This window comes from Solanum lycopersicum, chromosome 5 (assembly GCF_036512215.1).
Source record: "Solanum lycopersicum chromosome 5, SLM_r2.1".
Lineage (NCBI taxonomy): Eukaryota > Viridiplantae > Streptophyta > Magnoliopsida > Solanales > Solanaceae > Solanum > Solanum lycopersicum.
Genome location: NC_090804.1, coordinates 68,696,089 through 68,717,062, shown reverse-complemented (window position 1 = coordinate 68,717,062; position 20,974 = coordinate 68,696,089). Strand labels below are relative to the sequence as shown.

Below are 20,974 nucleotides of genomic sequence, written 5' to 3'. Positions count from 1 at the left end.
TAAGTTATGAAACAAAAGGATCTGACTAATTAACCATCTAGGTCCATGTAATATTTACCCATATTCTTCATTTATTTCCACTTCTTGACACTAGCAAAAGGAATCCACAATGACATGAAAAGAATATGTTAGCCACTAAGGCTAGTGGAGGCACATATAAATTGGCTCGAACAACACTATTATAATAATTTTAAAAAATGATAGACGCCAAGGCTTATATAGGATGGTGGTGTCAGAATCAATCTGAATGCATATTAATCATTCATTTAGATGCCTACCACCTCTCGTCATCATAATTGATTGTCCTACTGAATACATATTATTTCCCACCAGTGTTGTAGGGTTCATCCAACCCTAACATTTAGACAGATGGAAGACCAACTTGTACACATGACCTTCGTTATTTTGTTGGATACCTACCACCTTACATCAACACAAATATCAAGGTTAGTATACCACCAAAACTCATGCAGATGGAAGAAATGACCTGCCAAGCTGGTCTAGACATTACTATTATTTTCTTTTTAAAAAAAAAAAGAAGAAGAGAGAGATAAGACAATCAATGTTATAATAATTGAAAAATTGACAACCAACTGAGGCTTATATATATCCAAGACTCAAGTATTGGAACTTCTAGTGAGCAATGCAATACAAAACCTTCAAATCTCAAATTATTCCAGATAAAAAGTTGTCATCACAAGTTCTTGAAAGCTGACTCATGAGTAGGTTTCTGTGGGGTAAGTTTTGCCAATAGCGCCTTGTTCGGACAATGCTCCGCATCAACAAAATAAAAGTTTCCGTTAGCCTTGAATGTTACATAAGGTCTATTGGTGTCAGGATGCTTGATATCTGCAAACTTAATCGTCTTCGGCATAAAAGTTGCAAGCCAAGACATCATCTCCACTTCAAAAGAATCTGAACCTGGCTTCCATCTCAGTTTGTGAATATAAGGACTCACAAACCAGTGAAGCGCAGCGGTAGTAGAAGCACTGAAGAATATAACGGTAGATGCAACTGCTCCCTTTAGTATCACATTTGAATCAGTAGATGTCATGAAGGTTATGACAGGGCCTAAAGACACAGAAAGGCAACATGTTGAAAGGGACAGAAGCTTCACATTCTTTATTGTGTTTGAGATAGGACCATAGTAGACAACTCCGCCATCCTTTTCATCATTTCCTCCTTCTCCTCCTTTGCGAGGCCCTATGCTGATCTTGTTGTCGTCTTGTGCTGTTGCAGACTGTGATAGCCACCTTTTACGGATAGCAGCTAGATGTGTCACACAACTAGGGTCAGGTTTGGTACCACTGACAAGTGACCTAGTTCCAAAACTAGCCAGATGACCACCTGAAAAGGTATTGGGAAATAATGAGCAAAGAGCTTGAGGACAATCATTAGGAACAAGTCATAAAATAAACTTGCATAAACAAAAGAGATGCAGATAGTAGAAGCAATACAGCAAAAAGTTCTTCCAATATATTGTGATTTCTTTCATGTATTTACTAGGATTTTACCACCATAATACATGAATGTTCAATATTTATCCTGATAAACAGTTGCACCATACTTTGTTAATTCTTACTTCATTAAATACAAGATTGTTCCCTGCAAAATGGATGGGATGTTGCAGCTAAAATAAGCCGTCAATCATTTGATCTGAAGATTTGCATATTATTGGCTAAAATTTGACATTCTAATGTAAACGGATTTTATGAAGGAAAGACAGAAAAAGCTGAGGAAGGCCAAAATATGTGATTTCATCAAAAGAAAAAGGCTACAGTACAACATCCGACAACCTGAAAGCAGAAAATTTAGCTTAGCAACTGAAAAAAGAAAGTTATAGGGCGAAGAATCTACAACAATGAACTTTAGTAAAACAGAAATTCCATTCCTTTAGAGTTTAACAACAAAGAATTATGTTTTCCTTTTTAGCAAATATGTTTCACCTGGAAAAGTTTTAAGGTCCTAATATGAATAACAACATACGTAACACTCATTCATTTGTCCCAATTCTCAAATGCAAAAATTATGGAAGAAAACTAGAAAAGGAGTCTAACATCTGGTAATGCGGAAACTAGATTCATGATCAACACATTACAACAGGGAGGGTCGAGGGATCAAAAAGATAACAGAATACTGTTAACCTGTCTCAGTGGATCAGTACTGAAAAGTGTGTATAACATGAAGATGGCGGTCATTGCGTACTCTTTCCCAAGACCTTAGAGCTATAAATCTATATGTTTCTTCTATACTAACCCCTGAAAGACATTTTCTACGGATGTCCACAATGTTGTCCTGCTTACTTGCCACATTAAGCAATCCACTTTTTCTCCCAACTCAGGTAATCAAAAGCTGGCACTGTATAACAATTATGCTATTCCAATTTCCCATTGATAGGAAAATCCAATATTTTAAGTAACTGTGGTCATAGTACCAATGGACCCACTATTCTATATATATATATATATCACAGAATCCAGTAGGTCTTGCTTTAACCCTGAGAAATCCACTAAATATCTTCTTTCTTTTTTTTTACAATTGTTAACATAGACATCAACTAAGTATCTATATAATAATTAACTGTGAACACCATTACTATTGTAGTATTAACTTGATGTCGTTGAAGAAACTCAACAAAAATAACAGCAAGACCCTCAGCTCAAGTAACATATAACAAAGTAGTTTGAAAAAGAGAATATAACAGTAAATAAGACGCAACATATAATAGAGAAGCATAACATATCATTCAGAGCAAAACAATGTGAAAACTAAAGCACACGCGAAACATCAAGTATTACCCAAAATCAGAGGACAAGAAACTTTGAGAACATTACTTGCACTACCAGAGTACCTATATGCAAAGAGAAATCAGTATTGAGCCCCAAACTACAAAACGAGACAATACTCAATTAATTCTAACCTTCTATACTAATCTGCCACCTCGATACTCTCCTATCTAATGTCGTGTGATCAATAAGTCGAAAACATGTCATGTCGTGTCATCTTCTAACTAGTCGAACTCATAAACTTCAAATACTAGATTCCTCACTACAGGTAACATATAACACCCATCACCAGCTGAAGGGACATTGGACCTTATTTCAATTTGATAAAAAAACAATAGCATTAAATTACACAGCTTTTTAACAAGATTAACAAAAGGGTGTTACTTTCTTTCACTTTCTTTGAAACCCAACAATTTTACATACAGATACAACAGAAAATTGAAACAGAAACCATAAATTATACAGAAATGAAACTGCTTGATTCAATTAAACACGAACCTGAATGAAAATTGGTGGATTTTAGTAGATTCGCTTGAGATCGAACTAAGTGAAAAAGGGTTCTTCTTGCCATTGACAAATTTCTGATGCAAAACCCCACAACTGGAGATCTCTCTGTTTTTCACTAGGGTTTTGGGGTTTTCTTCGTTAGTAGATATCTCAATTGTTATTTGTAAATGGAAAAACGAATTGGGCATTTGGTCTAGTGGTATGATTCTCGCTTAGGGTGCGAGAGGTCCCGAGTTCAATTCTCGGAATGCCCCTTTAATTTTTTTCTCATTTTTTCGGTCTCGAGAGGTTATTATTTGTTGTTGCTACTATTTACAAAGCCCCCTTATTCTTTTTCTTATTTTCTCACGGTCTCGAGAGGTTATTATTTGGTGTTGCTGTTATTTGTATAGTATTTGATATTGTCATGTTTTACTTGAATTGAAGTCTATGAGGTTATTATTTGTTATTGTTAGTATTTTCATATTTGAATGTTGTTATGTTCCCGAGAGGTTATTATTTGTTGTTGCTACTATTCTTATACTTGATATAGTCATGTTTTACTTGAATTCAGGTTTATTAAATTATTATTTGACGTTGATACTATTCTTATATTTGATGTTGTCATGTTCCCGGAAAGTTAATATTTGTTGTTGCTATTATTTGGGATGCCCCCTTATTCTTTTTCTCATTTTCACTCTTGGTCCCCCGAGATGTTATTATTTGTTGTTGCTACTATTTTTATATTGATATTGACATGTTTTACATGAATTTTGAGGTATATCAAGTTATTATTTGTTGTTGCATGCTACTATTCTTACATTTGACGTTGTCATATTTTACTTGAATTGATGTATATCGAATACAATATTTTCATCTTCACAAGGAAGGGATTTTTTTTTACGTAATGTCAATATATGTTTTTCTTGAGTTGAAGTCATTTGAAAACGATCTTTTATCTTCACAAGATAGGGATAAGATTGTGTCACATTCTTCTTCCCAGATTCTTGTTATTTGTTGTTGCTACTATTCTCGAACTTGATGTTTATATGATTTATTTGTATTGAGGTCTATTTTGAAACAATATATACACCTTCACAAGTTAAGAAGTAAGGTTATGTAATATCGTCCTTTTCAGACTTCACTTATAAGATTTTATCAGATATTTCACTCCGCATATTTTGGGTAAAATTAATTTTATTACTATTATTATTTTAAAATTTAATCATTTAATATTCAAAATTACCTAATTAAATTAGTTCAATTTCAGTATTTCTCTATGGAGTATGAGTTGGAGATTATGGACCATTTCCATTCTAGAATTGTCAATACAAAAATTTAGCCATGAAATATTAATGCATATTTCATACAAAACAATATGAAAAAAGTCAACTATTATATTTACTTCTCAATAAATATTTACGAATAAAAGTTCCATACAACTTAAATTCAAAAGCATTAAAGGACTCTTTTTGACTTTTAAGATATAATTAAATCATTCTTTAATACATAGATCATCAAAATTTAGCATTAAACTCTATAATAATACACCTAAACTTCAATTATTAAAAATTCTTTAAGAACAACCAAAATAACATAAAATTGTTTTCTTATTATTATTATTATTATTTGACCCCACTTATTTATTTATTTTTGAAAAAATTCAACAAAAGTTGGAGTAATTGGTTAGTTATTCGTTAATTAGTCAAAAAAAGCCCGCGTAGAGACATATTCTCATTTGGCGTGTGGTCAAAACGCCGTCGTTTTGCTCTTCCTCTTCACCTACGCATCAACTACTCCATCTCCTTTGATTCTTTTCTTCATCTTCATTTCTCTCTTAATTCACAAATTTTCTTCCTCTGAGTTTTCATACAAGTTTTTTTTGTCTTGAGGTACGTCTTTCTTTTGTTTAATTTCAATGTATCAAGATTTAAGTGTTTGGTAGTTGCAGTGTTTTTTTTTTTTATGTTTGATTTAAGTTGTTGGTTGAATTTGAGAATGGGGTATTGATTTTTAGTGTTTATATTAATGGATTTTGCTTAAAAGATGAATCTTTGATGTTGGAATGAAAAGGGTCTAGTTGGGTATAGCTAACTTCAATGAGTTTCGACTTTATTGTTGTAGTTATTGTTTTGTTATATTGGAAATGAGTTATTGTTGTTGAGCTGAAAGGGTATTGATTTTTAGTGTTTTTTAGTAATGGGTTTTGCTTAAAAGTTGAATCTTTGATATTTGAATGAAAAGGTTCTAATTGGGTATAGCTAACTTCAATCAGTTTGGATTTTATTTTTGTAGTTATTGTTTTGTTATAGTGGAAATGAATATTTGTGTTTGAGCTGAAATTTGACCTGTACTGATGTATGATTAGCAACAGAGTGTTGTACTTCTTTTTTTTGCTATAGTTACTGTTTAGCTTTTTTGTTTGGGTGATTAAAGTTTTTTGTTTGATTTAAGTTGTTGGTCGAATTTGGGAAATGGCTATTACTTTTTAGTGTTTTTTATTGATGTGTTTTGCTTAAAAGACAAATCTTTGATATTGGAAATGAAAAGGGGTTCAAATGGAGCAAAAGGGATATGAAAGATTTATACAGCTGGCCCCAACTTAGTTTAAGATTAGGTCATAGTAGTTATTGGTGTTGTTATATTGCAAATGGGTTTTTGTGTTTGAGCTGATATTTGATCTGTATTCATTCTTTGGAAGTATTAGGTTGGCTTAACAAATGGTTGAGCTTCTTTTTGAATATTTTGGTTAAAAAAACTTGCTAATGAGAACTGGTAATCAAAGTTTATTGAGATTTAAGACTACTAGGTCAAAATTCCTGTTTATAAGAAATGTATACATGAACGTGAACCTTATATATAGTATTCTGGTTTCAAGATATATATATATATATATATATATATATGCATGACTGGACTCTTTTCTAGACTTCATTAATGCTTTGATCAAAAAGTGGTTGGCTTGTGATTTCTTGAACTCATGCTTGCTTTGTTAATTGTCTTTTGATGATTCTGTTGCTCAAATTTATTCTGATTTTTGTCCTGCTCATCCTTCTTCCAGTAAAATGGATTTTTTCTCTAGGAATACAAGTGATGACTCTTCAGGTTTCCAGCAAGACATTGCTAGATGCCCATTTTTGACGAATATCAATGAGCCAACTAATTTTTCCTTCTCAAGCCCCATTGGTTTGCCCATTCCAGTAAGTTGTTAATTGATCACTTATTTGCAGAAGAACTTTTCTTTGCATTTTCGTAAAATAGTTTGCATGTTGCTGAACCAATCCTGCTAAGGCCTCTCATTTTTGTTTGCCACATTGGTGGGGTGACCATGTCCCTGTCATACTAAATTGATGTGAAGTCTTTCTCATGATTGCTGTGGCACCTGAATCAGGTACGTGGAGGAAAAGGTCCTATCTTCGAGGATGGTCCTAACTTTGACATGGCATTCCGGCTTTTCCATGGCCAGAATGGTGCTGTCCCACTTTCTGGGAGGCTTTCCATTACGAATGAGAAACCAGATCCTGAATCTGTAGCTCGTCATTTCAACCCTTTGGTGGCAAAGGCAGCTACCATAAGTCTCTCATCTTTTGGGTTTGGAGGACCGTTTGGTTTTGATTCATTCTCTGAGAAGTGGAAGAATCAAAAGAAGAAGTCTGAGTCATCCAAAAGACAGGTTTGAGCCATTTCCTTTATGTTTTGTATCTCCCAAATTTCTCAAATGTCAAAGCTGTTGAATTTCATTGCAACTTCTCAAATATGACTTTGTCAAATGTTCATGGTCCAGGGAAACACTTTATTTGACTTCTTAAACTTCGTATAACTCTTGAAATATGATTGTTGGTGGACTTGAAAAACTTATCACTTTTGATGGAATAACCAAAACTCAGTCATATTGTTCCTGCTAACCATCATTTTGGATCTATCAGGGAGGAGATTCAGAACATGAAGCACTAAGCAATGAGTGGTTGCAGAATGGGAATTGTCCTATTGCAAAGTCGTACCGTGCTGTAAGTACTGTCCTTCCTCTTGTAGCAAAGGTTTTTCAGCCCCCTCCTGGTGTGAAACTCAAGTGCCCCCCTGCTATAGTAGCTGCCCGAGCTGCTCTATCACGGACAGCCTTTGCGAAAAACTTGCGACCACAACCTCTGCCTGCAAAAATATTAGTGATTGGTGTTTTGGGCATGGCAGCAAATATTCCTTTAGGTGTATGGAGAGAACACACTGAAAAATTTTCACCATCTTGGTTTGCAGCTGTACATGCAGCTGTGCCATTCATAGCCATTCTGAGGAAGTCCATTTTGATGCCTAAAGCGGCTATGGCGTTTACCATTGGAGCATCTGTTCTGGGGCAAGTAATAGGCTCAAGGGCAGAACGACTTCGACTCAAAACAGTTGCAGCTAGGGAACTGGTTCCTACTGAAAACTCTACTCCAGGACACATCCATCTAGTCGTTGATGGAGCTAGAGCGGGATGTTGCAACGAGATTGTTGCTTCGAACAAGGTTCCTCTGCATGCCAGTTTCCTTTCACCAGCTAGTGTAGTTAGCTGATGCTTGGCATCTATAATGTTGTATTCATTAACGTAATGCACGATGTGCCTGCATCTATTCTTTGCATTTGTTGTAGTCCATGGGCAAAGTTGAGCCTTAGAGAGAAAAGTGTGAGGATGAACATTATTCTTGTTTGGTGACACTTTGTATATTTGTGAAGTACCAATAATATTTGAGTCTGTTTCATGTGCCAAAATACACCAAAGTGATTTTCTTTTTATGATATCGCTTCGAATATAAAAAAAAAAATCCAAGTATTTGAGAATAACTAGATGTTCCTCTCAGTGTCGGAGCCAGTATTTCATATAAGAAGATCCAGAGAACTACTAGAGCACCACACCACATCTATACCAATATTTAAACCTCTTTACCAAACAACAACTACTAGACTAAGGATACACAGAAAGTCCATTCCATTAGAAATCTATTAGTACATGGGAGAGTTTTACAAGGTGTTTTTGGCTAATATACTATATGATAAATAGTACAATTTAATTAGGGAAAATGCCTTTAGGGATAATAACATCCCCAATGTTGTTGTGCCATGGGTCAGCCAAGTGAGTTGCCAAGTTCTCCAATGGTCCTGTTCCTGGATATGCTGATTGTTGTACACAAAATCCCACAAATGCCAACAATGCAAGACGACCTAATCACAAATAATCGAGATTGATATTGTCAGCATATATAACTTAAATCCATAAATATAATAAGAGGAAGGAGTGAGTTAATATTCTAACCATTCTTGATTTCCTTGACTTTGAGTTCTTCAAATTTAGCAGGGTCTTTAGAGTAGCCCAATGGGTCAAAAGCCCCACCAGGGTACTTCTTCTTTTCTGAATCTTTTTCCATACTCCTTTGGTGTTCTACAAAAGCTATGGCTAGAAATTCAATAGCCAAAATAGTAGGAAGTGTTCCCCATGGAACAGGCTGGCCCAAATATGTAGCTTGTCCACCAGGAATGGCTGCCCATTCTTGGGCCTTGACCCAATTACCTAAGCCCAATGCCTCTGGTACTATGATTCCGGGCTACAAAAATTGCGAAGAAACAAATTTCGTTAAGAATGTTCAAAATATATAACGTATATATGTTATGGTAAGGAAAAAGAAGCTTACAACAGCAAGCATAGCCCATCTGCAATGAATAAGTTCAGATTCTTTGTATCTTTCCAAATTTGCAGGTACTTCTCCTAAACCAAGTGGATCAAATCCAAAATCTCTGCATTTATATTAAGTTATCCAACTTTAATATACTAACAACTTAAATATCGTATGAGATCATACATACATCATATCACATAAAATGAAACGAAGGAAGTAGTACTACTTACCCGGGGGCTGAGCCGTCGAGGTAAGATGGACGGGGCTGCCCGGGCATCCAATCAGCTGACATGGAGAACCGAGACATGGAGTTGGTAGCTCCAACGGACACCGGCATCGCGGCGGCGAATTTGGACTTGGTAGAAGAGAGGAAAGAGGGGCAAACAGCTGGAATTCCACAACTCATCAATGTATTAGAAGCCATATCTTCTTCCTCTTTTTTTTTTGGTAATTAAAAGATGTACAAAAAAAAGTTTGGATATGAGAATGAAAAAAAATTGGTGTAATTGTGGAATGTATAAGGAGGGAGTTTGAGATATAGGCAAATCTGAATTTAGATTGTTATTGGCTATAGAGACTGGTTTCTGTTTTGTGATTGGTCCACCTGGAAGATGAAGTGGATATTTTTGAAGGATATGTGATGGTGCTTTTGTGGCTTAGGTTGTCCTAGATGGAGAAAATATCATATTTAGGGTCCCATAATGGGTTATAATAAGTTAAATTAATCAAATTCATTAAATCATTGATTAGAACATGATTATGTTGTATAAGATATTGACAAGGTTATTTAAATCTTAAGTTTCTTCTATTTTTGGTAGGTGTAAGGGGGGTTAATCACCAAGGACCCGAGATTCACTGATTCGACTAATTTATACACATATCTGCCGGGTAGAAACCTTACCACATTTGGTGTTTATACCAAAACAAGCAACTAGGTGAATATGTAGATACACATCATTTTATCCTTTAGTTTGGTATAAACACCGAATGAGTATATATTCTGGAGGTTTAAACCTGATACCTTAGGTTAAAGGTGAATTGCAAGATCTAAGAGTCTGACTAATATTTGTATGATTTGAACCTGTCCCTACATACTACCCAAAAATGCTTAGGGAAGAGGAGTGGTTAATGCAGAATTCCAGATTGTTACCAAATACTAGTAAATCAATAGCACCATTTTGGTTCGATTTTGAACAACCCGCGGTGGAAAAAGGAGGTGGGAGTGGTCATGCAACCAAGAAGATAAAGGAACATGACAAATCACACTTAAGCCAGCAATTCTCATACATCCATGAAAAGTCTAATCCTACTAAAAAAAAGTTGATGTATTATGTCTGTATATGTAACTCAGAGCTCTCATCGTTGCAAAAATCATAAGAAGTGGTTCTCTTGAACAGTATAATGCTAAACAGAACCGCAATGATATCACAAACTTCCCTACAGCATGAAACTCAAGGCTATCTGAGTATTTTAGAAGAACCAGATGCAGGTCAATCAATTCCCAGTTTACAAGTATACAGATATTTGTTGAGGATTAGATGTTGCCAGAATGTACGTTGTCACCAATTTGCACCACCATCTGAATCGTGAGGCTGCTAAAATTCATCATTTGGTTTCACGATATTCACTTCCTCAAATTCATTGTCATCTAAAAGCAGGAAAGACACAGTTATAATGAGCAAAGATTGACCAAAATCGTAAAGCCAAAAGTTAGAACATTAGTATAAAATCAGATGCAAGTTTTCAAAAATTGAAAAGCTCTCGGGAGGGACATGAAGATCACAACTAAAAAGCTTAACAAGTTTAACCTCAAAATCACCATCACAATCAAAAGCACTACAGGTTTTCTTGTAATTTTGAACATGTGAGGCTGCATGACTACTTGCATCACCACTAGAAGTTCAAAAGATTACAGTCCCAAGATAGGATCAAGACTAGATAGAGATTTAAATGGTTCCTGTGAAGCTCATGATGGAAGGCAACCGATGAGCACGAGTCACATAGAAGGATTGGCAGGCTTCTAGGCTGCCAAGCTTCTGAAGGAGTGCACATATTACCTTCAGCGAGTTCCACGTCAAAATGGTAGAGGAAAATGAAGAGTTTTATAAGACATACCACAAGTTCATATGGTATGGCCTCTTTTGGGCTCGATGATGACGTAGCCCAAAGGAAATCCCGTGAGGCCTGTAGGTCAAAACGGACAATATGTGCCATGGGCTTGGGTCGTGACACTTTCGGTACCAAGATAGGATCATGTCCTAAAGCAAACTATGGAGGTTTATACTTGTCTAGTCAATGAATACTTCATTAGAATGCATAATGCTGATATTCTGAAATATGGATGAATGGGATTATGGGAATGTGGTCTTTTTTTTCCCCTCAAACTAGGTGAGACAACATGAAAAAGCGAATAAACAAAACAAACAGGAAGCTACACTTGTTGTTCAAAGAGGCTGCCAAGGAAAAGAAAGAGGAGCACTTGTAGTGAAGGAAACCAATGTTATGCATCACATGCCCTCCTCTTGAAAGATAGAACCTGATTCTGTCTTTTCCCTTCCACCCTTTCTTCCTATTCCTAATTTTACTTTCCAAATTATAAACTTTGTAAAGACACATTTCACCCAATATCTCTGCTACGTTCTCATAGTATTAATAATAAACTACATTTTTGCCGTATTCCAGTTAATCCAAATCAAATAAGCACACTCCCTACCATTTACCATCAGTACAGAAAATACATGCAGCTATTCCAATCTTCCACTCCACTCACTGTTTTCCTTACTTAGACCTAAAGAACCTAGTAAAGCCTGTGATGAAATATAAATAGCTAGTACTCCCTTACTTCCACTTAGATAGGTCTTATTTTTTTTTTCACTATGTTGATTCCTTTTTTTTCCATTTTGGATAGTGATAAACAGAGAATTCACTTAAAATAAATGCGCCAAAACCCATAATATATCAACTAACCTTATTTTTTTGGTGTAAACAAAACTGTATTAGAGGAAGTAGAGGAGTTGGTTGATTTCCTAGGTACTTTGTAAAGGTTAGATATGAATCTAACTCTCCTGCAACATGTTTCAGATGGTGGACAGCATTTCTAATGCTGAAGAATACAACAGCACTACTTCTCAAGAAAATGAAAACTCTTAATGACTTCCCACCTAGCTAAGGATTTGTTTCTTACTCAACAATAAACTCCTTGAAGTCTAAAAGGAGAATTGATCTACTTGAACTGATGCTACAAAAATATTTATCACAACTTGGAAGCTCGTGATAATGAGAAAGCACGGAAAGTGGACTACTCCACTTGGCCATCACAAAGTAACAAGGACAATCTACCAGCTTATCAGGCTTCCTTCCAGTTCACTTAAAATGAGCTAGGCTTTTCTTCGTGTTTTGTTCAGTTAATAACCCTTTCTCCATAGTGCTGATTCAGTGATTCCCCTTACTTAGTATTTCCATTGAAATAATGTCGATCTCCTTTAGGTCATCCATGACATCACCAACCTCCACTCGTGTTTGTTGAATTACAATACTTCACAGCCTATCCTTTCCATGTGAATTGAGTCGCATCCCACATATTAAACCTATTCGTTCATTTAATTTAACTTACATGCCCACATGAGGCGGAGGTGGAACTGAAGATCAATGCACTAGTCATACCCAGAAGAGAAAGCTTCAAGTATCTTGGGTCCATTATTCAAGGCAAAACTAAGTTCTAATTTTGTTTCTTCATTATTGCCATGGATTACAACACATTCTTATGGTATATCTTCCAAAATCTATACCTATCAGCTTTTGTGGCTGATTTCCCTAGGATTTCTCTGGGTGATTCTTGAGTAAGGTCTTTCTAATCGAAATAAGAAATGAGTGCCACGAAAGCACAGATAGCCAATGATTATTCGCACTAAAGAAAGGTTTATTCATCTTGAGCATTTCTTGCCCACCAGCGATTCATTGGAAGTAACAGAAAAGTACATTTGGGGCATGAGGAGATGAATTAGAGGCAGTCAAGAACAAACAAATTGACTTAGGAAACACAATTATCAGCTAATCAACTACAGAAATATCAACTAAAACTGGGAAAAGACAAATGCAACAGGGATGAGAACCTTTTCTCAGAGTCAGCGCCACCACAGCATCATTTTCAACCTGAAAAGTGTTCAAAAACATTAAAAAGAAAAAATAATGCCATGAGCTTGGATTAAATAAAGAAGTAAAGATAATCTGCTAGAGAAAAGTACTCCATGAACCTCATGGACTTCTATTTTTGGACTCATGTGACTCTCTCCATCACAATGTAGATGTCATACGGGTATCAAAGTAGGAATACAACATTAACCCAAAATGGATGTAAATTGAGTGTGAAAACACAATTATTCTGTTCCAATGTAAATGTAAAATTAAGAGAGCTCCTTTTTCTTAGTAAGGTAAACAATTTTATCAATAGTGGGGAAAAATGACGCCAAAAGGTAGAATCAACGACAAAGTATGATCCTTTCTTGATGAAGAACATAATATGATCCTCTATGAACAACCCCAATCTTCTACAGAAGTACTTCCATCTGCCTAAGTCTTGGTGGGTTGAGTTAATGGTATCAATATTGATGAGAAGTGTCAGGTACCTAATGGAATAATCAAAGCATGTGCAAGTTGACCCAGACACTACCGTCATCCAAAAAGAAACCCAATTTTTATACATACAAGAACTTCATGGGTGCACCAAAAGGAAACAAGAAATGAAAGGTTATTCCTCACACGTAAACAGCCGTTCTCCATCCCATTAACCGGTTGATCCCTTAAAAGAGCTCTAATATTATGTACTGCTGTTAATATGATATTAAAAATAGTATTGAAAAGTTTAAAGGAAAAAATTCATTTTCAATTATGTGGTTGCCAGTTTTAGAACAACCCGAAAGGGAAAGTTGGACAGGTCATTGGCAACAGGAGTAGAATCTGTATCTGTATGGACATAATTGATAACAAGAGAGTCAAAATCAGCTGATTACCCAAAATATAGACGATATTATATTTTCTAGTTGAACCAATAGATCATATGATATTATGAAAAATGATGATGATAAAGATGGATGATTTACCTTCTGATCAGCTAGGGACTTCGAGTCTTCCAACACATCTCCAGCAGGCATCAGGACTAGTTGCTGATCATTAGCAGGTTGATCTATGAGGTTAGACAATTTCTCCTTCATTTGTAGAACTGTCTCAGTTGGGTCACATTGAATAAAGTAGGTGGTCTTATTACGCTTCACACGGATATACATTGCCTGCATAGAGAAAAGAGAAATTAAAGAAACAAACCGATTTACAGTATGGAAATAATCCATCAGCATCACATTCTCTTTGAAGTTACCTATGCTTCCAGTTGATGTTCAAATACACGTTAGTGGTTCCATTAGTTTTTAGGTTTATATGCTATTTTCTAGATCCATCATCCACGTGGCATGTAGTTCCTTGGTTTTATGAAGTTAGATCTATCTTAATTTGCATATTTTCATTGTTTTGAGACTGGTGATAATACAAACAAACAGTCAACATTTTATTTGCCCTAACAGTGTAACTTCCAAAAGAGTTTGGCTTTGTGAATATTGGCATATATTAGCTAAGCTCCTCAAAATTTGCTAAGCTCAACTCCATTAACAACTACTTATGAATCCTTTTTCGCTTTACATCCATTATCTCAAGTTCTGGACCAAACCAATCCATTGACACAATTACACAAACAGTTCATGGGAGAAAATTAAGTCCCTCCACCCAAACCCCAGATGAGCATTTCCAAAATTGTACCCAGAAAAGAAGTATACCCAAATCAACTAGACATACAAGAAGTAAAACTGAGATAAAATAATGGCATACACACCTACACTGAAACACACACATCACCCCGACACCCATTCAGGTGATCATTTCCAGAATCATACAGAGGAAATGAAGTATACCCAAATCAACTAGACATATGAGAAGTAAAACTGAGATAAAATTATAGCATACACCTATACTGAAACATACACATATCACCCCCACCCCCAAATGAGCATTTCCAGAATCATAAAGACTAAGTGAAGTACACCCAAATCAAATAGATATATGAGAAGCAAAATGGAGATAAAATTATGCCATATACCTAAAACACACACACACATACATCACTTCCACCCCCAAATAAGCATTTCCAGGATTATACAGAGGAACTGAAGTATACCCAAATCAACTAGACATATGAGAAGTAAATTTAGATAAAATTATGGCATATATCTACACTGAAACACAGAGAGATCAAAATTGATGAGAAAAATTCAAGAACGCAAAATGGGTATTCACAATAAGTTGAAACAATCAAAGGAAAACACAAAGAACAAACCATGGTGTCTATCGTCGGTGATTCTTCGTCTTCTTCTTGACCAAAAAATTGATTTTTGGCTTTGCGGTTTCTTCAAGCTAAATGTCGGTTTTCAGGTGACAAAATAAGAATAGGCCCTTTAAGTTTGAGAGTATATCAATTTGACCCCTATTATTTATGAGAGAAATGAAACTTGTAGTTTCTAAATTTTTACTACGTCCTATCTGGTGTTCGATATCGTATCTTATGCTTTTTACTTATTTAAAGATTATGATTTCGAGTGTTATGATATAAAAAATTGATAGGAAGTGTTTGTGAATTATTCGAGTTTCTTTGGACTAAAGTTATTTTCGACTCACTAAAGTTTCTCTCAACTTATATCCTCTTTTGTCTTTGGATAACGTATGTATCTAGTGAAAATTTTTCCTTGTTTGAACGTTGTCGTTCACTTTTAAAGTTACATGATCTCAAGATGCAATAGAATAAACAGATCTTTCAATTAAAAAGATTATCTGGGCTTTTTTGACTATGCTTATTTTCAGTCCGCTAAAGTTTATGTCGGTTACTAAGTCCTTTTTGTCTCTAAACGTGATGTTTGTATTAAATAAAAATATTTTTTTATTTAAACTATGTCATTCACTTTTAAAATTATGTCATGTCAAAATACTATCTCGTGAATAAATCTTATTAAACTGATAGTCATGACGACAAACAATTATTTTGTATAGTACTTATTTACATTATCAGATCGAAACTTCACACATGCGCTCATTATTAAAACTAACAACTGGAGTTTGAACTACAAAACATACAAAATCTAATATTTCATAAAAAAATTTTTAATATAACTCATATATGAGATAGAATTATCCACATATAAAATACCAATTTTCTATCACCAAACCATTATGGAAACTCAACAAATTATGATATTCAACATGCTCTCAATAATTAAAAAACAGCCAATGCTCTGAAATGTCATTTTTCACTAGTGAAATTGCAAGAAACCTTTAAGCAATTTATGATATGACTTAACAAAATGTGTAAAAATTAAAGGAAAATATCGTTATCAATCTTTTTTATTTATCTAGTTTTGATATAAAAAAAATTATCTTATACTTATATTGATGAATAGTAATAAGTACGTCTATGTAATAACATAACTGAAACACATCTTTATTCCGTTGTTAATAAAAATTTTACTCGAAATGACAAAAAATATTTTTTCTTATTTAAAATCTTCTATATTTTTTTCCAACTAGGATAAACATAAGCCACAAAATCACCATCATAATATCCACTTCATCTTCCACATGGACCAATCACAAAACACAAACAATTCTCCTTAACCAATAATAATCTACATTTAGATTTTGCCTATATCTCAAATTCCTTCCTTATACTCACCACAATTTACACCATTTTTTTTCCATTCTCATATTCATTTTCTATTTTATTCTCTACTCATCTCCAAATTTTTGTTAAATTAACCTAAAAAATAAAAGATGGCTTCTAACACATTGATGAGTTATGGAATTGCACCTGTTTACCCCTCTATTCTCTCTTCTTCCAAGTCTAAATTCGCCACCGCGTTGCCGGTATCCACCGGAGTTACCAACGACACGTCAAGGTTCAGTATGTCGGCCAATTGGATGCCCGGGCAGCCCCGTCCATCCTACCTCGACGGCTCAGACCCCGGGTACATAATAATCTCTTTATTTCATTTTACGTGACACATATAGTCTAACATGTTAATTAATTTGATTTATAATTAGTAGGTTTGATAGGCATTAAAGTTGGATAACTTAATTTTTGAAAGGTGTGATGGTAACATATCAAAAAAGAATGACACTTGTTTCGAAAATTGAATAATTTTTTTAGGATGGCTAATTGGTGAATATTTTTAACTAGGAAATATTTGTATAATAAATTTGTAATACAATTTTATTCTAGTTTTAATTTTTTATATATTATATACAAATACAGAGATTTCGGATTTGATCCACTTGGTTTTGGAGAAGTACCAGAAAATTTGGAAAGATACAAAGAATCTGAACTTATTCATTGCAGATGGGCTATGCTTGCTGTTGTAAGCTTCTTTTTCTCTAATACTCCTATTTAGCTTTGTTATTTTATGAAATTTTTTAACTTATAACATAATAATACTATTATATTAACATGTTGTAGCTGGTAATTTCTTTTATTTTATAAATTCCTAACTAATTCCACTTTACGTGGGAGATCTTTACTCTATAGTATAATAGTGATGTCCTTCCAATAAGAACAATTATATCTTTTCCTAATGTCCTTACTATACCACCTAGACAACCCTTAGTAACCGATACACGGTAAATATATAGAAGTTAAACTCTTTTACTGAAAGAAAATTAATACAGTGTATGTGTTAAATTTATCGAAAATTTGTCATAGGTCAAATATTACTTTTATACATATATGTTAAATCTTGAACATTGTTAGCAAATTTCTTGATTTCACCACTCTATAATACATCACATTTTAGAAAACATGTACAAACAACAACAACAACCACTCTGTGTGATTTCACAAGTGGAATATGAACTCCGGGAGAAAATAGTTTACAGACCTTAATAGCTTATCCCTACCTTTAGAGGTAGAGAAATGGTTACCCAAAATACCCTCGAAGAGATTTACAAACAATTCTAACAAGATATACAAATATACACATTTTGAAATAGATATACAAACAATGCTAGAAAACTATTCATATTTAAGAAGAGACTTTTACATTACATTAACCAATTTCTCTGTCTACATTATTTTGAATTTTCTAACATATATTTTATTTTTTATTTATGAACAATTTTTGCAGCCAGGGATCATAGTACCAGAGGCATTGGGCTTAGGTAATTGGGTCAAGGCCCAAGAGTGGGCAGCCATTCCTGGTGGACAAGCTACATATTTGGGCCAGCCTGTTCCATGGGGAACACTTCCTACTATTTTGGCTATTGAATTTTTAGCCATAGCCTTTGTAGAACACCAAAGGAGTATGGAAAAAGATTCAGAAAAGAAGAAGTACCCTGGTGGGGCTTTTGACCCATTGGGTTACTCTAAAGACCCTGCTAAATTTGAAGAACTCAAAGTCAAGGAAATCAAGAATGGTTAGAATACTAACTCACTCCTTCCTCTTATTGTATTTACGGATTTAAGTTATATATGCTGACAATATCAATCTCGATTATCTGTGATTAGGTCGTCTTGCATTGTTGGCATTTGTGGGATTTTGTGTACAACAATCAGCATATCCAGGAACAGGACCATTAGAGAACTTGGCAACTCACTTGGCTGACCCATGGCACAACAACATTGGGGATGTTATTATCCCTAAAGGCATTTTCCCTAATTAAATTATACTATTTATCATATAGTATATTAGCCAAAAAAAACACCTTGTAAAACTCTCCCATATTGTACTCATATAGTCTTGTAATGAAATGGACTCTTTGTGTATCCTGTGTCTATGCATGATATCTCTATCTAAATATCCATTTTATTCGTACATGAATTTTAGATTTAAACTTGATTAAATTTTTATCAGAGTTATGAAAACTTTAAAAGTATAATACTTATATTACATTGCAAGATTTAAAAATATGTGCTTACGAGTGCAAAAGAACCCAACACACATGTATATATATGGTGCATATCGAAAGTAATAAATTCAATTAAATCGTATAAATATGTCCTACAATTCAAATTACAAAGGATATTAAATTATTGTTGGCTTATATATAGTTTGTTCTCACTTTAGCTAGTTAAACTTTTTTTTGCTTCATAGCTCTCTTTTGAATCAAGTGAAATTTGAGATTTACTTTTATATAAAGAGAGTCAATTTTGTGCTTTAACTTAAGTTATAATTACTTACTGATGGAGCAAAAAATGATTTTCATTCAATTTAAATGGTAAATACCATTTCGATTCATTTTTCGAACAAAATAAAGGATTAACTAGCAAGTTTCTGTAGAAGTAGCACACATTCACTATAACAGAAATTACTTTAGCGGCAATTAATTAATAATGATAACTAATTTTTAGCGGCATTTAACACTCTTTGTAAATGTCCCTAAAGCCTATAGTGACACTGAATCCAATGACAATTAACTAATATCAGTAAAAACTTTATCACTCTTTGTTAACATATATATTTATTGCCGTTAAAAATTGTTTCTGTTATACTATGATTATAAATCCATATAAAAATGAAAGAAAAAAATTACGAACCTGAGCTTATTATAAGAATGAATTCACAATCAATTACGAAGGTGTCTTTTTGAATTTAAATCTAAAAGACAAATTTAATTTGTGTGACCTAACTAGATGCATGGACCTGTTACACTAACTTCTTGATTTTGGTCTACATTGTGTAAAAACCATAAAGAGTCATCATTGAAAACTAAATATAACTAAATGAAAATTATTTTTATAAAAGTACATGATTTAAAGTTCTTTTTATATTCTTTTTCTTTTTTACAAAAAAAAAAAAAAGCTTAATGTAAACTTTAAAAAAGGCTGACAAAAATCATTGGGAACTAAATCAAAAAGTGTGGGCGTGCAAGAGTGCAACAGAAAAGCTGTTAGTAAATGAAACATATTTGTGTTTCTATTAGTCCATTATTTAATTATTAATACAATAATACTTCAGAATAATTAAATTATTAATTATAGGGAATATAATTAGGGTTTTAGAAGTAGCTGTAATGTATGTACTTGATATAATTATAGGGGCATAAGTTTTAGGGACACAAAAGAAAAAAGAAACTGGAACCTCACTTGTATAAGCGGCGCACCCCTTTTTATATATTTATTAATCGGATTAATTTAAATTCGTATTACGTAAAATATTTTATTAAAGGTCTTTTAATTTTTAATATTAAATTTTGCGTAACACAGGGTTTTACCAATAGTTATTTTTTCTCATATAAGCGGTCTGTATTAGGTAAATCTCAGTCGCTTTAGTTAGAGGTGAAACTAAGATCTCGATGTAATAAGCGATTTAAGTGATAATAATTTGATCTTAAATATATATTTACGTAGTCAATAAATTTACTGACATATATATGTTATTTAAGCAAAATTTAACGGACTCAACTGAACCAACATATGGCTACTAGCTCTGCCCCTGGCTCTATTACAATGATGTCCCGCAAATCACACTGGAGAGAAAATTTGCACTAAATAAGCCTTTTCGTCTTTTATTATAAGCTCGATCGAAATCGATAAACCGTTAATTATAAAATTATAATTGATTCGCCTACCGTTAATATTACAATCCAATATCGATAAGCTAATAAGTCAATTTTATGATTGACTTCCCTATATCGTAATAGGTCCAACACTTTCCTTAAATCAATCTAGATAAATTAGAAATATAAAAAAATAGTAGAAATCAAAATTAGTTATAAAATATTCCTAATTTATAAAATAAAAATGTATCCATTTGAGTACTTTGTAAGTCGCGTTTGATAGCCCGATTTATGTGTTAAGAGCATAATACTCTATCATTCACATCTCTTCTCTCTTTCAATGTGCATTATTAGAGTATTTTAAAATTATATTTGATTTATAACTCTATTAGTTTAATATAAATTATCAATCATGTTTATTGAATACGATTTTGTAAATCATATTGGAGATGTGTTATTTTTGTAATCATTTAT

General features: G+C 33.7%; 5 protein-coding genes and 1 non-coding gene across 7 annotated transcripts; 3 read left to right on the top strand and 3 right to left on the bottom strand.

The window, feature by feature from the left end:
• Positions 1-551: 551 nt before the first annotated feature.
• On the bottom strand, positions 552-3,474 carry LOC101252779 (uncharacterized). The gene is made up of 2 exons (XM_004239623.5): positions 3,285-3,474; positions 552-1,347 (listed from the first exon to the last, which is right to left on the bottom strand). The coding sequence occupies exons 1-2, from the start codon at positions 3,355-3,357 to the stop codon at positions 695-697; spliced, it is 726 nt and encodes a 241-aa protein (XP_004239671.1). The 5' UTR covers positions 3,358-3,474; the 3' UTR covers positions 552-694.
• A 1-nt stretch (position 3,475) lies between these two features.
• TRNAP-AGG (transfer RNA proline (anticodon AGG)) lies at positions 3,476-3,547 on the top strand. The gene has a single exon. It is a non-coding gene; the product is annotated as a tRNA-Pro (tRNA).
• Positions 3,548-4,850: 1,303 nt separating this feature from the next.
• LOC101253087 (uncharacterized) lies at positions 4,851-8,018 on the top strand. Of its 2 annotated transcripts, none has more exons than XM_004239624.5 (4): positions 4,851-5,164; positions 6,334-6,472; positions 6,664-6,945; positions 7,199-8,018. In XM_004239624.5, the coding sequence occupies exons 2-4, from the start codon at positions 6,338-6,340 to the stop codon at positions 7,820-7,822; spliced, it is 1,041 nt and encodes a 346-aa protein (XP_004239672.1). In that variant the 5' UTR covers positions 4,851-5,164; positions 6,334-6,337; the 3' UTR covers positions 7,823-8,018. The 2 variants fall into 2 exon arrangements, with proteins under 2 accessions (XP_004239672.1, XP_069154747.1); XM_069298646.1 differs by lacking the exon at positions 4,851-5,164 and adding an exon at positions 5,947-6,047.
• Positions 8,019-8,079: 61 nt separating this feature from the next.
• CAB6A (chlorophyll a/b binding protein precursor) lies at positions 8,080-9,408 on the bottom strand. The gene is made up of 4 exons (NM_001247103.2): positions 9,151-9,408; positions 8,936-9,038; positions 8,560-8,848; positions 8,080-8,468 (listed from the first exon to the last, which is right to left on the bottom strand). The coding sequence occupies exons 1-4, from the start codon at positions 9,342-9,344 to the stop codon at positions 8,314-8,316; spliced, it is 741 nt and encodes a 246-aa protein (NP_001234032.2). The 5' UTR covers positions 9,345-9,408; the 3' UTR covers positions 8,080-8,313.
• A 755-nt stretch (positions 9,409-10,163) lies between these two features.
• LOC101253687 (uncharacterized) lies at positions 10,164-15,437 on the bottom strand. Its single transcript, XM_004239627.5, has 4 exons — positions 15,300-15,437; positions 14,020-14,205; positions 13,033-13,072; positions 10,164-10,568 (listed from the first exon to the last, which is right to left on the bottom strand). Exons 1-4 carry the CDS (start codon positions 15,300-15,302, stop codon positions 10,516-10,518), a joined length of 282 nt encoding a protein of 93 aa, XP_004239675.3. The 5' UTR covers positions 15,303-15,437; the 3' UTR covers positions 10,164-10,515.
• Positions 15,438-16,658: 1,221 nt separating this feature from the next.
• LOC101253380 (chlorophyll a-b binding protein 6A, chloroplastic) lies at positions 16,659-18,767 on the top strand. The gene is made up of 4 exons (XM_004239625.5): positions 16,659-16,977; positions 17,265-17,367; positions 18,130-18,418; positions 18,510-18,767. The coding sequence occupies exons 1-4, from the start codon at positions 16,784-16,786 to the stop codon at positions 18,662-18,664; spliced, it is 741 nt and encodes a 246-aa protein (XP_004239673.1). The 5' UTR covers positions 16,659-16,783; the 3' UTR covers positions 18,665-18,767.
• The last annotated feature ends 2,207 nt before the right edge of the window (positions 18,768-20,974 follow it).

Bases quoted from the DNA above. Each gene is read 5' to 3' on its own strand.
- LOC101252779 (XM_004239623.5), bottom strand. From the start codon at position 3,357: ATGGCAAGAAGAACCCTTTTTCACTTAGTTCGATCTCAAGCGAATCTA. The intron at 1,348-3,284 runs GTTCGTGTTTAA...ATACCTTTTCAG, and splicing joins ATCCACCAATTTTCATTCAG to GTGGTCATCTGGCTAGTTTT.
- LOC101253087 (XM_004239624.5), top strand. From the start codon at position 6,338: ATGGATTTTTTCTCTAGGAATACAAGTGATGACTCTTCAGGTTTCCAG. The intron at 6,473-6,663 runs GTAAGTTGTTAA...CACCTGAATCAG, and splicing joins CCATTGGTTTGCCCATTCCA to GTACGTGGAGGAAAAGGTCC. The intron at 6,946-7,198 runs GTTTGAGCCATT...TGGATCTATCAG, and splicing joins CTGAGTCATCCAAAAGACAG to GGAGGAGATTCAGAACATGA.
- LOC101253380 (XM_004239625.5), top strand. From the start codon at position 16,784: ATGGCTTCTAACACATTGATGAGTTATGGAATTGCACCTGTTTACCCC. The intron at 16,978-17,264 runs GTACATAATAAT...ATACAAATACAG, and splicing joins CTCGACGGCTCAGACCCCGG to AGATTTCGGATTTGATCCAC. The intron at 18,419-18,509 runs GTTAGAATACTA...ATCTGTGATTAG, and splicing joins AGTCAAGGAAATCAAGAATG to GTCGTCTTGCATTGTTGGCA.
- CAB6A (NM_001247103.2), bottom strand. From the start codon at position 9,344: ATGGCTTCTAATACATTGATGAGTTGTGGAATTCCAGCTGTTTGCCCC. The intron at 9,039-9,150 runs GTAAGTAGTACT...ATATAAATGCAG, and splicing joins CTCGACGGCTCAGCCCCCGG to AGATTTTGGATTTGATCCAC. The intron at 8,469-8,559 runs GTTAGAATATTA...ATTTGTGATTAG, and splicing joins AGTCAAGGAAATCAAGAATG to GTCGTCTTGCATTGTTGGCA.
- LOC101253687 (XM_004239627.5), bottom strand. The intron at 13,073-14,019 runs GTAAATCATCCA...AACACTTTTCAG, and splicing joins AGTCCCTAGCTGATCAGAAG to GTTGAAAATGATGCTGTGGT. The intron at 10,569-13,032 runs GTTCTCATCCCT...TCCTGCTTTTAG, and splicing joins GGCGCTGACTCTGAGAAAAG to ATGACAATGAATTTGAGGAA.